Source organism: Homalodisca vitripennis, chromosome 8 (genome assembly GCF_021130785.1).
Source record: "Homalodisca vitripennis isolate AUS2020 chromosome 8, UT_GWSS_2.1, whole genome shotgun sequence".
Classification (NCBI taxonomy): domain Eukaryota; kingdom Metazoa; phylum Arthropoda; class Insecta; order Hemiptera; family Cicadellidae; genus Homalodisca; species Homalodisca vitripennis.
Genome location: NC_060214.1, coordinates 113,372,531 through 113,388,242, shown reverse-complemented (window position 1 = coordinate 113,388,242; position 15,712 = coordinate 113,372,531). Strand labels below are relative to the sequence as shown.

The 15,712-nt window shown below is 32.6% G+C and overlaps 1 protein-coding gene across 1 annotated transcript; it reads left to right on the top strand.

Moving 5' to 3' along the window:
• The first annotated feature begins 5 nt into the window (after positions 1 to 5).
• Positions 6 to 15,036, top strand: LOC124367922 (glycolipid transfer protein). Its single transcript, XM_046825129.1, has 5 exons — positions 6 to 521; positions 4,600 to 4,655; positions 5,958 to 6,076; positions 7,235 to 7,388; positions 14,323 to 15,036. The coding sequence occupies exons 1-5, from the start codon at positions 377 to 379 to the stop codon at positions 14,503 to 14,505; spliced, it is 657 nt and encodes a 218-aa protein (XP_046681085.1). The 5' UTR covers positions 6 to 376; the 3' UTR covers positions 14,506 to 15,036.
• Positions 15,037 to 15,712: the final 676 nt, after the last annotated feature.

Sequence of the window (15,712 nt, the reverse complement as noted above, 5' to 3'; positions counted from 1 at the left end):
AGTTATGAAAAACGCTTAGATGGCATTCAGCTGATAAAACCGAGTGGTACATTTCTTCGGCATTTGTTCTGTAAATGTAAACAAACAGTGTAAGACACACACAAGTGATAGGTGCCAATGAAAGCAATTTTGTAGATACTAGAATGTGCTTAGACTGTTACCTTGCAATATTTTAGTCTGCGTACTTTGTAAATTTTATGTGTTTATAAATTTAGTCATAGATTCGTCGATTTATCAATATTAATTGCTATCTGTTCGTATATAAGTGCACTCAATTAAAAAATGCCTAATATGATTTGCATTACATAATCATTATCATTGGCATTTTAATCCTATTAACAACAGTGTGATAAAACAGCCATTATTATTATTCAGAATGACGGCCTCTAATGGTGGCATACCTTCAGAAGATATAAAAAATTATTTTAATTCTGTACAGACACCTTTTCCAATTCCAAATGAAGGCAAAATTGATACTATACAGTTTTTAGAAGCAGCAAGAGGAGTAGTATCATTAATTGGTGAGTTCAGTATATGTGTTTTCTATATATTTATGTAAATAAGTTTGTAGAAATGTGCATTAAATGTAAATGACCTTCTGAAAAGCTATTCCAATGAAGTCTTGAGTATAATAAGAGGCCTCCACCACAATAGAATCATTGTTTTGAGCGTTAAAGTACAAGAGTTTTCAAGTCCCACTTTTACTCGGTTTTTATATTACTTAGTATTATCATTGATATTTCACACATCATATAATAAGAACTATCAAACGATATCAGATATTGTATCTAAAATGTTAAATAAAAATCACAGGATTGAAATGAACCTTTTAGCACCAAGCATATTGGGCAGGTCGCTTCACATAATGCCAGAACACATTACTGGTGCAGGTTGTCCCGTTAGGTGTCATGGCATAGCTGCTGGGTATGTCGCAGTAGCGCCAAAGCAGTTTTACGAATTATGACACACATAGATATAAATCATTCTCAATTTGCTAAATTTTATGATAAACTAATGATTTTGAACTCATTGTGTTTGTTATTAATAGGAGAACATTGATATGTAATGGGGGTAGGGTACGATAAGCGGACCCGGTTTTTTATATCGAAATTGGCATACGATATTACTTAATCATAACCATCAACATAATCAATCGATACTGATTAATTATTTTGAACTATTAACTTAAATAGTTTATATCAACAGCTGTAAACACTTTAAAATAATAAACGTAGGGTAATATTTCAATTTTAAATAAGTAATTTTGATTATTAAAAATGGCAGTCAATTTTAGAAAACTACACAACATTGCTTTGAAAGATGATAAGACATGTTTTTCATGGCTTCAACATGTTGGACTCGTACTGAAAAACCCATTATGTGAAATTTGTGGGAAAGAAACAACTGTAACTGTGAGAGGAGCAAATATGGTTGTCTTCAGTTTTCCTAATTTTGGTTATAATAATTTGTTTGATCACTGTAAATATAAAATTCATATTATAATTTAAAACATATGATTGTTATTGAGGACTATAGATACTTTTATATCGATTGATAGTCTAGGATTTGAGATGCGAATATTAGGTATTGATGACTACATTCTTCGATATAAAAAACTGGGTCCGCTTATTGTACCCTACCCAATTTAGATACTTTTTCTATTTTTTGTGTGCGTAAATTAAGAGTTCAATAAATGCCTGAAAAAAATATTTACTCAACAAACCTCTGTATTATATATTTATTATAATATATTTAATTGAGAAAGACCCGTGAAAATTTGGTAAAATAATACTAACAATTTAAAGATTTATATATTTATTAGTACACAAAGTACAAAACTGCCTTTTACCATAAAAACGCATGTATCGTTAGATAAAACATTTTTGTGTGTATTGTTATTTTGTTTGAATATTATATGAAGTGCTACTTGCCATAGTACATTTGACATAAAATGCATACTAATGTTATAGATATTAGTTATAGTTGTGTACTGCATGAAAATGTTGAGAGCCTAAATAAAGGCTCTTGGCGCTTAACTAACGTCCAAACTTGTCCGAACCTATATATAGGCTCTTGGCGTTTCACCACCAACCTAGCTTGAGCCTAAATAAACGCTCTTGGTGTTTTATGACTTAGCAGGTTAAGCTTATATTTAGGGTCTTGGTGCTAAAAGGGTTGAAATGATTAATTTAGGTATCTATGAGGTTTAAGGCCTGAGCACGGGGCAGCACCTTCAAAAAAATAAAAGCAAGGCTGCTTGGAAGATAATAAACCAATCAGCTAGATTAAATAGCCAGTCTAGGCCTATAGGTTCATCTATCAAAATAAATCCAAATAGTTTTAATGAATTTTTTGTAAACTCAGTTTCCGAGACTTGTGACGGGATACCACCTAGCAATAATGACTACTCCTTCTATTTAAATAACTACTCTGTTTCATGGCTCCCAGCTGACAATTTTAGTTTTAAATTTTTTAAAGTGGAAGAAGTCTAAGCTGCTATCATTAGTTTAAGTAATAGTTCTTGTCTTGACTGTTTTGGTGTTAATGCCCCTATTTTAAAATTAGCTGCTAGTTTTGTTTGTGAGGTTTTAACTTTTTTGTTTAATGAATGTATAATGTTAGGTATTTTCCCTGATGTTTTAAAGACCAACAAAGTAATTCCTGTGCATAAGAAGGGTCCCAAGGATCAAGTGTGTAATTATAGGCCTATATCGATTGTTTCAATTGTGTCAAAGGTCTTGGAACGGCTAGTTCATGGGCAGTTAGTTCATTATCTTGAAACCTATAATTTGCTTAGCAGCTGTCAGTTTGGTTTTCGGGCCAAGCGCAGCACTGTTGGTGCAGTCCAATCTCTTATTAATGATTGTTATGAGGGCCTGGAATCGAAAAATTTAGTAAATTTTAGGTCTTATGACCTTTCCAAGGCCTTTGACACAGTAAATCATGCCATTTTAGTAAATAAGCTTAAGTTTTATGGTTTTAGTAATACTGTTGTAAATTTCTTTGTTTCTTACCTTACAAATAGGTTCCAATATGTTTATTTCAATGGCTCTTTGTCTGATACACGTCTTGTTCAGTTAGGTGTTCCCCAAGGTTCAATTTTGGGGCCTACTTTATTTATTATTTATGTAAATGACCTGCCCTCTAATCTTAATGACAACCGTGTAAGCACCTACATGTTTGCTGATGACCTGGGTCTCAAAGTCTGTACAGAATCAGTTGATGATTGTAGGGAGATGCTTAGTATTAAAACTTCAATTGTAAACGACTGGTGTGCAGCCAACAAATTGTGTCTAAATGAAAATAAAATCCAGGATTTACAACTCACCTTGTCTTGTAGGTCAAGTGATAATGATGACTTGAGTCTTAAATTTTTAGGTGTCTATTTGCAGTCAAACCTAAAATGGCAAACTCACATTGATTATGTGGCTGCTCAGACTGCAAAGGGGCATCTTTTTGATTAGGGCTCTAAATGGAGTAATTTCTATTGATCACATGCTGTGTGTAGATTATGCTTATATAAATAGTTTTTTGACCTATGGAGTTGCTTTGTGGGGCCATTCTCATTTAGCAAATAAGCTGTTTGTACTTCAGAAGAAGGCAATTAGGATAATTGGCAATGTACATAGTAGAGAACATTGTAAACCTCTTTTTGTAAATTTTAATATTTTGACCCTGCCGTCCATCTATGTTTTAAATGTATTGTTGTATGTTAAAGATAATTTATTTAGACTTAGCAACCAAAGAGATGTACATAATCATTTTACACGCAATAGAAATAACTTAATAACTCCTAGATGTAACTATACTAGTACTCAATGCAGCTTTCAATACCAGGGTATCAAGCTTTTCAATGCTCTACCCATGCAAGTAAAGATCATGAGCAGGACTAATTTCAAAAATACCATAAAATGTTGGTTGTTAAAATCTGCTATTTACAGTGTCGATGAGTTTTTTCTTGTAGTGCAAAATCTCACAAGCTAGTTGAATGTATCATTATTGACGTTGTTATATACATTCTTTGTATCCTGACGATAAATGCTTTGATTTGATTTGATGGCTGGAAGCAGTCGTCTCAATTTAATAACAACTAATTAATTTGTAGCTCGAAATTATGAAAAACATCATTCATTTGAGTCAAAATTCTGCTCAGTTCAGTATTATTTTTCATTTGTGTTTCCAAAGATCATGCCGCATCAGATGACGTCATCACGAGGTTGAATCATGGTCAAAAAAGGTCACATGACGCCTGACGCAGATGTACAACATGGAAATATTCGTTGACATGAGCGCGGGGCAGCATCTTCCCGTGCTGATGGCTGGAGGCAGTCGTCTCAACTTTATTATTTTGTAGCTCGAAATTAAGAAAAACATCGTTCATATGAGTCATACCTGGGAAACCCCATATTTTATACTTCCGCCAAAACCTGAAAGTCATATTCCTGTGCAATCATAATAGCTTTTACTTTACTAACTTTCGGGAGTGAGGAAAAAGACAAACCTTATTAGTAGTGTAAAATTAAATGTAATTAAAATACAATTAAATTCACAAACCTTGTCAATTAAACTGTTTAATTGTTATATTTGTTTTGCCAACAGATCAGTTTGGCAATGTTTTTGCACCTGTCAAATACGACATGAGTGGGAATATTGAGGTTTGTATAATCACTCTTTATTGTATACTTTGTATAATTTCAAGTTTTTCATTACGAAATTCTATCATTCTTATAATTGAGATATGTACCAATATATCTTAACTCATTAAATGAAAAGAATAACATTCAATTCGTTTACAATATTTTGTAGTAAAAGGCTATAATAAATGTTGTTGGGCTAATTAATTTAGAATTATGACTGTGGGCTAATTAATTGGTACAGTAACCATTAAGTAATTTACTATGATGAAATGTAGATAATGTATGCACTAACGAACAATAATTATCAGTTTTGATACGGTCAACTAGACAATAATTCAGTGTAAAATTGAACCTATACAGATATGACTTAAAGGTTCAACAATTAGAGTCAATCAAGAAATAAATATTGTGAAAGAACAGAGAAGTTTTTATGATTTTTATCACAAACAACAAGGACTATACCTAATCAGCATTGTAAAGTTTTGAGATTAGTTTTATATTAGCAAATCAAATCAAAATAATTTATTCTCAAAAAGGTTTAACAAAGAATATACATTAAAATAATAATTCATTGTCTTTAAAAAATATAGTCAACAAAATTTAACAAAGGATATACATTCAAATAATTATTCATTGTCTTTAAAAAATATAGTTTATTTAATCTTTGGGTCTTCAAAATTTATTATATAAAATAATATCATATTACTTATTTTTAGTACTTAAGAATTATTCCGTATACAATCCTGTGGGTGAGAAAGAGTCACTATAAAATAATCTGTTTGAGTGTTATACCAAAACAAAATATGTTTCAAAATTTTGAGCAAACACATTTAAATGAAAAATTAGTTGGATGAGCTCAAATTTTGTAAGGATTGTCACCATACTCAGATGAAATTTGATGACATTTTTGCAAAAAGAACAGAATAGCATTATTTGGAGACTATGATTTTGGACAAAACCGAAACAATTATGAACTATCAGTAGTGTCCGGACATCTATAGGCGTTCTATAACAAGGCTAGATATATTCCCAGGATTTCTTAATAGACAATGTATGTAGTTTATTTAATATCAAACCACCTCCACTTGTTCAATCTCCACCTTTGTATTTTGATGCTCATCAGGACATTTTAAGAACATTTGTACAGTTTTCAAGACTTTGTAAATTTTTCCATCTGATTTGCCTTGAATTATTGCCACCAAACTCTATTATTGATCTCTGAATTATTGATGTCCAAACTCTAGCACCAATCAGGTTTAAGGATTGATTCATCCTTGAAGTAAAGATGACAGTGACCTACATACATATGAAATGTTACAGAAACTGACGCAGGTGTACAATACGGACTTGCAACGCCATGGAAACCTCAACGATATGGTACTACTGGAACATTCGACAGGAGGTATTCTCGCTACCGACGCATTGATGTGGCTCAGGAGGTACGGTTCAGAATATGTAGTTATGATTGGTGATATTAATACTAATTTTGGTATATTACATGGAAATCATCTCCACCTCCACAGCTAACCCTATTAACTCCAGCCATTATATAAAGTGATGTACCAAAAATCCCATACTATTTTTACATAGTTCTTTGAGATAATCACAAAAAAGTACATCTTTAGCGCCCCAGAACTCTGTCAACTTAACTTTTACAAGAACAGTATTCGTCAACCACTGAGTCTCAACCACTTTTGAACTTACTACTTGAAAAAATGTCTGCAGTTCATGCAATTTTCACTATACACTTTAATCATTCTAGAATAATTTTAAGTGGCTTTTCACCTTCAGCAACACAGAAATTAATCACAGAATGTTGTTGGACCAATGTGGAATTTTCAAGTTGGCTTGCTATTATTAAAATTAATTTTGAGGTTATGAAAAAATAATGTTGACTCATTAGCTGACCAAGACTGTCTCGGTGATGCCACCATAATTTGGCTTTTTTAACAAACTGTGTTTTCTCAAGACCAGTTTTTCTTGAACCAGTACCACGGGGTAGGTTAACATCTCCCTTGTTTTCTCTCATGACTTATTTCAAAGTGGAACATCAGAAGCCTCATCCCTATTAATGAATTTATTCATCCTTTCCGACAAATCAACTTCACAAGATTTACAAAATTTGAATTTTATGTTCAGTAGAAAATAAGATGTATTTAAGGAACAGGATCTTTCTCTCAGGTTCAGGAAATGTCTGTAGTTTACAGTGATCTTAGGATCATTGTCTTAGGGTATTGACCCATACCACATGAAGAATTTCAAACAAATTTTACCTTACAAAATATCCATTACAGAATAACTTCACAATTAAATAAACAGAGTTCACACTCAAACTGTGAACACCAAATTAAAAGAATTGTTTGAATATCACTCGTAAATATGATGTTGAAGTGATTTTTTCAGTGATTTTAGATACTTGTTTAATTCAAATGTTGTCATTAGTCCCTTTGTTTGTGGCTCAAACTATCCTTGTCCACTGCATGAATTTTGGTATGAACTTAGTACCAAAGTTTTGATAGGTAATCATTTAGAGGTTGTTATCTTATTCTCAAAATAACTTTACTCATTTAATATTCATATTTGTTGTGTTGGTACAGAGCTCTCCACCTCATCCAGAGGTTCTTTGAGCTAATTCTCGAAGACAACAACAGTACAGGTGGCAGCACTGAGGAGCTTGTCGTCTTCCTGAAAATGGCTTACAAGGAAACCTTGAATGTGTATCACAACTGGCCTCTACAAATGTTATTTTCAGTAAGTATTAATTAGTGTATGTATGTACATTTTATATAAAAAACATTAAATTTCAAATAGTGTTTTTACAAATAAAACAACGTACAGGTTATTTACCACTGACTGATAAAGATGAAAGGTTAATTTCATAGATGGTTTTTGAGAGAGTGATATGCTCCTACATCTCCTCCAAGGATGGATGATCTTTCTTTCAAGGAGTGGTGACCCATTTTGAAAATATTTCTAATCTTGTTGAAAAGATTGAATCTATTTTTCAAGGCGTTATTACTAAATACTTCTCAATAAGTATGGCATTGTCTAAGGCTAGCCAAGCTAAAAAGCTGTATTAACTTTTAGCAAAGGTATTAATTAATGTTATAACTTTCTAAGAATGTCTGCAACAATACTTTGAATTTGCTTTGAGGCAGTCTCTGAACATTACTGGTCAAGACATTTAAACATTCTGATTCCCTGGAATTTAACCATTTTTAGTACTAGTGCACACACTTTTTCATTATTGTTAGTTGTATGTGTAGTATCATACTTGTGTGTCTGCTGTTGTACATTATAAATGGTAATGACAGAAGACCCAGACTTAAAAGAATAGCTTACAGAGTGTTTAAGCAGGTACTCAGATTGTCAGTCGGATGCTTTTTATTCTGCAATACAAAGATTTTACTTGAGTATCTGCATTTCCCTACCTGTGAATGCCATAGTTAAGATGGCTATGAGTTTTCTTATATGTACTTATGATGTTGCATAACTAGTTACAGGAATTTTGAAAATGTAGGAAAGAAAGGATATTGGTCTATAATTTGAATTTTGGTTTTTAAGTCTCTTCTCGTGAATAAGTATGACTTTGCTTACCTTAAAAATATTTAGAAAAGTAGATTTTAATTTTATTTACCAATGACTTTCCAAGAATTTTGATCTAAAAGACTATTGCAGATCACTAATGTATGCAGATGACACTGTATTGCTTTTGGGCAACAATAATCCAAAACATCTTGAAGTGACCTCTTATATTGCTCTTAACATGGCAATTCAGTATTGCCATAGGAACGACCTCGTTGTAAATGAGACAAAAACTAAGCAACTTATTTTAGGCAAGCACAGAGAGGCTGTAGGCAAGTTACCTGACCTTGAAGAAGTTACTGTTGCCAAATACTTGGGAGTAACAATTGATGAAAGCCTCTCCTGGACCCCCCACATCGATCTCCTGTGCAACAAGCTAAGTGTAAGCCTGTTTGTAATTCGCAGGATTAAGAACATCTGTGACGTGGATACAGCCAAGATCGCCTATTACAGCCTGTTCGAGACCCATTTACGCTATGGTATTGAAGTATGGGGAGCAACTACAAGGGGTAATCTAGAACGAGTGCTCTTGCTCCAAAAACGTGCTATAAGAATACTTGGAGATCTCCAGTCAAGAGAAACTTGCAGAAGCAAATACAAAGACCTAAAAATCCTGACTAGTAAATCTGTATATCTTGGAAGTTGTAACATACTCACATCTAAAATCATTAAGCCCCATAAGAACCGCAGCTCAGATTCATGAGTACAGCACAAGACAGTCAGCCAATTACAGCCTTCCTACACACCATCGCACAATGACTGAGAAGAAACCCAGCTATGCAGGTGCCAGAATGTGGAATGTCCTTCCTCCAGAGCTGAAGACTGCAAGCATTCAACAGTTTCGTCACTTGCTGAAGAACTGGCTTCTTGACCACCCATATTACTCCATGACTGAGTTTTACGGATGGCGACAATCACAGGAATTTTGATCCTCTAGAAGAAACATTTTTCACCATTCTATTTACTATTGTTATTGATAGTATATGTTGTTTTTTATTAATTTATGACGCAAATTCTGTACTTAAAGTTCATGAATAAAGCATGCTGACTTCTGACTTCTGAGAGTGTTTAAGCAGGTACTCAGATTGTCAGTCGGATGCTTTTTATTCTGCAATACAAAGATTTTACTTGAGTATCTGCATTTCCCTACCTGTGAATGCCATAGTTAAGATGGCTATGAGTTTTCTTATATGTACTTATGATGTTGCATAACTAGTTACAGGAATTTTGAAAATGTAGGAAAGAAAGGATATTGGTCTATAATTTGAATTTTGGTTTTTAAGTCTCTTCTCGTGAATAAGTATGACTTTGCTTACCTTAAAAATATTTAGAAAAGTAGATTTTAATTTTATTAAATATTACATGGAAACTTTTTATTTGTATAGAATTGTTGCCTTATAAAATAAAATAAGTGAAGAATACACAATATTGCAGTAAAATTGACAATTTGGTTGCATTCTATAAGTTGTTAGTTGTCAGGTAGGAACTCTGTCATGATGTGTGGGATTAATCTATGTTAAGCACCAGATAAAGGCTGTGTTATCATATCAGAGGTATTCTCAAACCTGGTTTGACTTGTCAAGGTTGCTTTTACATTGTGTAATTGTCTGATTCTTCTAAATACCAAGCATTCATAGTAAAACAGTGCTTTATGAAGCACCAAGCAATATCAACAACTTTGGACTTGTGCAAGATCAAAGTAAACAAAAAGTTAATCTCCATAAATATTTGTTGTTGTAAGCTGATAATAGTTATTCAGTGTTGATAATAATACTTGAGGAATAACAAATTTATAGATGTTAATACAAAATAAAAGTTGCAAAAGATTTTAATAAATTCCTAAGCAAGAATGTTTTAGATTATTAAATAATCTAATACAATATATGTAAAAGTGAGAAAATAATATATTTTAAACTACACAGTCAAATGCTCTTAGGTCAGTTCAAATGCTCAAGTCAGAGGTCAGTTTAAAAACCAAAAAAGGTTAACCCATTGGTGTACTTTGATGAGACCATCTCACACCAAATAGTTCTGTTTACTCACAAGATATCTTAATTTCATTTCTGTGTTCTGTGAAATAATTGGAATGGAATAATGTTACTTTGCAGATAGGGAAAACTGCAGATTGATTGATTGATAGGGACTGACTGATGAATGACTCAGCGACAGCTGACTTAAATAAACAGACAGTTAGTGTGTAAAATAGTAATAGCAAATTAGTCTATATATTTATTATATATATATATATATATATTATATTTTATATATATATATATAATTTATATATATATATATATATTATTTTATATACAGGGTGTATATTATGTCTGGAAACACCCAAATATATCCTTTAATAATTTAAATATAAATTTGAAACCTCTTACAATCGTGATAGAGATTGGGCATCTACTTTTTGGAACAATGTTTTGTTATGTCACACCAACGGGGGACGTTCTGCCGAGGGTATCGTGAATATTCTTAATGGAAGCCTATACCTTGTGATACATAATTTTAAAGGTAATAGCTTACTGAATTGAATGCCACAAACCGCATCTCAAAGGAATTATTCTATCAGAAAATAGAGCATTTTTAGTATTGAAAATTTACTGATGTTCAACAATGTAATTTTAACATGGTTCTTGCCACAAAATGTGTTACACTAATTTTTTAGCATTTTTTAAATGTTCAATTAAAATAAAATAAACAATTTATTTTTTAAGCTGGTTTTATTAGTAGTTTTTATTAGTTCGAACAATTGCTTTGACACCAAATGCAGGTAAAACGTTTGTTGTAAGACGTTTCTAACAGCATACATTATTTTTTATTTGTAATAAGAAATCAATAACATAAGTATTTCCATAATTGTACTGTAATAAAAAACTGGCAAATTTGTGCTAATAGAACCAGCTCTCGAACCAGCTATAGAATAAGCTCTCGGGAGCTTATTCTATAGCTAAAAACAAGTAAAAAAGTTCATATAACCCATATGCCCGGAAACGCTTCGTTAGCGAGTTACGCCTAGCGAAAGATTTTGCCCGGATTTTTTTTTCAGAACCCTTGGTGAAGTCAGGCCGTATAAAAAATGGTAAAGGTAGTTACAAAGATACAAATACGATTGTTTTTTTATGTTTTTATATCTGACAAATTTATTAAAATTCGTCCCAGAGCTGTAAATGCAATACTTTCAGAGATATCTTACGTAAAACACAAGAATTGGTGCAAAGAAATAACACATTTTGTGTTTAACGTAAGATTACTTCCATAAATGTTAAATAAAGGTCATTTTTTTCTTAAACAGATTTGTAGAACATTTTAATTCTGAAAAGATTCATGTGAATTACTTAGGGAAAAAATTAATAATAGGTATTGAAGTTTAGCTTTATTTAAAAATAAAACAGAGCACAAAAATGCATATTCTTATCTGCATAAAATATTAACTAATGTTTAGGTTGTGAGTAACAGCTGATCATTTATTCTAGACTGAACATTAACATAAAATGTATTTACCTTTATAAAACTGTAATAATCACCTATAATAGTTGCTCAAAGTGTCCTCTGTTGTTAGCAATGCACGTTTTCGCACGACGAATCCACTCTTTTCTAGCGCATTTCATAACGTTTGGAGCATTCTTGATAGTTTCTGCCGCCTCTGTAATGCGATTACGTAACTCCTCTATGGTGTTAAATCCGTTTTGAATAAACAATTGACTTCATCCAACCCCATAAGAAAAAGTCTGCTGGCGTGAGGTCAGGAGAACGTGGTGGCCATTTTACTGGTCCATTTCGACCAATCCATTGTCTACCGTATGTATTATTTAAATAGTTTTTCACATCATTAGAAAAATGTGGAGGTGCTCCGTCGTGCATAAACCATGCATTTATTCTGTTTTGAACAGGAATATCTTCCAAGAGGGTAGGCAGGTTTGTTCTTAAAAAATTTAAGTACGCTACTCCAATTAAGTCGATTAGGGAGGAAAAATGGACCAATCAAATTATCACCCAGAACACCAAGCCATACATTGACTGAAAATGTAGTATGTTGAAAAATGCCTCGTCGCAGTTTCATGTGGGTTGTCGTACGCCCAAGTATGGGTATTACGAAAAATTTACAATTCCATTTCTAGTAAAACAGGATTCATCAGTAACGAGAATACGCCGAAGAAAATACTGATGTCGTAAACAATTTCTTCTTAACCAGGGGCAGAACATCTTCCGTTTATTAAGATCTTGCGGTAATAAGTCTTGAACACGTGTTATATGGAATGGGTACAACTGTGCTTCATGAAGTGTCCGCCATACGCTTGACTGGCAAATATTTAACTGACGTGATAATCGTCTGGTGCTTGTGGTTGGTGATAATTCTACAGCATTTATTATTGCTTGTTCATTATTATAGTTCCTTGCGCTACGTTGACGACCAGTATCTATTCGCTTCGGTTTAAAGCTACCAGTTTCTCTAAGTCGTTCTCTCCACAGCTTCAAATGTTTTGCGATCAGGTGTTCTTCGATGTGGAAAAGTATCACGATATTCCTGAACTGCAGCTAAACCATTCTTGTTAACTTTGCCGTAAATCAGTATCATGTCCGTATACTCTTCAAACGAATACATACCATTTACATTATCTGCCATTATTTACTAAGATAATTACATACACTTTTATAAAAATATTTAATAAAATATTTTAAAAATAAATATTTAATAAAATATTTTAATACACTTGTATAAAATATTTCCAAATAATTCACAGGAATCTCACAAAATACAATCTTCACACGCCACAATACAAAAACCTCCATAAAGGTTATTCAAATATTACTTCATGAACTTAATTGTTGATCAGCTGATATTGCCAACCTTTGCAAAGAAAATATGATGATAAAAAGTGTTGAATAAATGATCAGCTGTTACTCACAACCTAAACATTAGTTAATATTTTATGCAGATAAGAATATGCATTTTTGTGCGTCTGTTTTATTTTTTAAATAAAGCTAAATTTCAATACCTATTATTAATTTTTTTTCTAAGTAATTCACATGAATCTTTTTCAGAATTAAATGTTCTACAAATCTGTTTAAGAAAAAAAATGACCTTTATTTAAACATTTATGGAAGTAATCTTACGTTAAACACAAAAATGTGTTATTTCTTTGCACCAATTCTTGTGTTTTACGTAAGATATCTCTGAAAGTATTGCATTTACAGCTCTGGGACGAAATTTTAATAAATTTGTCAGATATAAAACATAAAAAACAATCGTATTTGTATCTTTTGTAACTACCTTTACCATTTTTATATACGGCCTGACTTTCACCAAGGGTTCTGAAATCCGGGCGAAATCTTTCGCTAGGCGTAACTCGCTAACGAAGCGTTTCCGGGCATATGGTTATATGAAACTTTTTTACTTGTTTTTAGCTATAGAATAAGCTCTCGAGAGATTGCCGTTTTAGTTTTGAATCACCCTGTATATTTATATATACATTATTATATATATTATATTTAATGAGAAAGGTGTGTCTTAAATGGTGGGGTATGTTTGCCCCACATCTACCATGATATACCAGATTTACTTGCTGAAAGTTGTAAATTAGTTTCTCTAATGACAACATGTACTCAAAAATAGATGCTGATGTCGATGTGCTCAAAATCCTGAAAGATCCACCAGAATTTCTTGCTGGAAGTATGAAATCAGTCAGTTTCTCTAAAGATGAAGGTTTGTCTTTGATGTTGATAGGCGTGCACCCTACATCTTCCAAGATCTGCCAGATTTTCTCGCTGGAAGTTTGGATTGAGTCAGTTTCTCTAATGACAAGGTGATGTCGATGTGCCCAAGATCAACCAGACTTTCTTGCTGGAAATATGAAATCTGTCAGTTTCCATAAAGATGAGGGTTTGTCTAAGATTTTGATATGCTTGCACCCCACATCTTCCAAGATCTGCCAGATTTTCTCACTGGAAGTTTGAAGTGAGTCCGTTTCTCTAGTGACAAAGGTGAACTCTAGATGCTGATGTGTGTGTGCCCAAATTTGTCCAAGACCCATCAGATTTTCTTGTTGGAATTATGAAATTATTCAGTTTCTCTAGAGATAAGGGTTTGTCTTAGGTGCTGAGCCGGATGTGTCCCACACGCACCAAGTTCTACCAGATAATCTCACTGGAGCGCTGCCACTCGGAAGCAGTCGTTTACCGTGACATGGCGACCTTCACTGCTTCTCTCCGCAACAACGTGGAGGTTCTGGCGGCCTTCTACCAGGACAACCAGCTGGAAGTGCAAGGCAAGGTGTGAGTGACAGGGACACCAACAACAGTAAAGTCTGTTACTCAGAGGCCTTCTTAAATATTTGCATTTTTTTAAATCCTGGCATCTGTAAAAGTTTACGCTCAGTTCAAGGAAATTTTAAATCGTGTTAAGTGGACACAGATAATCTGTGCTAACATGTGGTTTTTTAATTTCTAATACAAGTCCTCAGGAATATCCTTAAAAATATAGATATAAAAAAGTCACCTATTGGTTTTTAAAGCTTTTACAATGTTTAGTTTTGATGTAGAAGTTATTTTTAATTGTTTGTTAGATTGTTGAGTTACATATATGCATAATCTTTTAGTCGTTAGACGGCACATTGTTTTAAAATGTTTAAATCGGTCTTGATCACAACAATATGTTAGTACTACATAACCCTTTCAGTGCCAGATATTTTTCTAGGTGACTTTGCAAAACGTGCCAAGCTGATTTGTCGAGAAGAGCTGGTCCAAACTTTACTATTTACTACTTTACTACAATCGCCCACATTATGTTTTATAACATTATACTTTTGTACCAAAGCACTTTATTTTTTTCATAAAAATATACTTTAAACTAACTAAGCACTTATTTTATTCTGCATGCATAAAATAATTATTAGTCATAAAGTAGAATAAGAATAAAGTAGATAAGAGTTGAATTATTTCAACTCAAATACATGTAGTTCTCTCTTACATGTATTTTGGTACATAAAATTCACTGAACTGTCTTAAAAAAACTTTTAAAAATTCATTTACAAGAAAAAGATCTAAGTTGCAGTTTTTAATAATGTAGTTATTATTTAGTCTTGTTTGGTTAGTATACAGGATGTCCCGTAACTCACCGGACAAAGGTACACCACGTTATTGTTCAGGTCAAGACAAATATATTTCACCATATGAACATGGGTCTCTGATACTTAGTTTCCCATCTGTCTGTCTGTATGTTTCTTTATATAAAAAAAATGTATACCTTAAAAACTAATAATTTAAACTATACCAAATTTGGCTCAAATGTTTATGATAACAAGGCCAGTTGCTGAAAAAATATAATGAAATTATCTTTAGTATTTTCAAAACAACGGCCATTAACACTGTTAAACTTTGAATATTTATAGTACAGCAATTTTTCTCAAGAAGTACAAGAATAACAGTTTTTATAGCATTTTATCTCAAATCTAATGACATCAAAAAATCTAAATCAAATAATAAAT

Bases quoted from the DNA above. Each gene is read 5' to 3' on its own strand.
- LOC124367922 (XM_046825129.1), top strand. From the start codon at position 377: ATGACGGCCTCTAATGGTGGCATACCTTCAGAAGATATAAAAAATTAT. The intron at 522-4,599 runs GTGAGTTCAGTA...TTTTGCCAACAG, and splicing joins AGGAGTAGTATCATTAATTG to ATCAGTTTGGCAATGTTTTT. The intron at 4,656-5,957 runs GTTTGTATAATC...GAAATGTTACAG, and splicing joins ACATGAGTGGGAATATTGAG to AAACTGACGCAGGTGTACAA.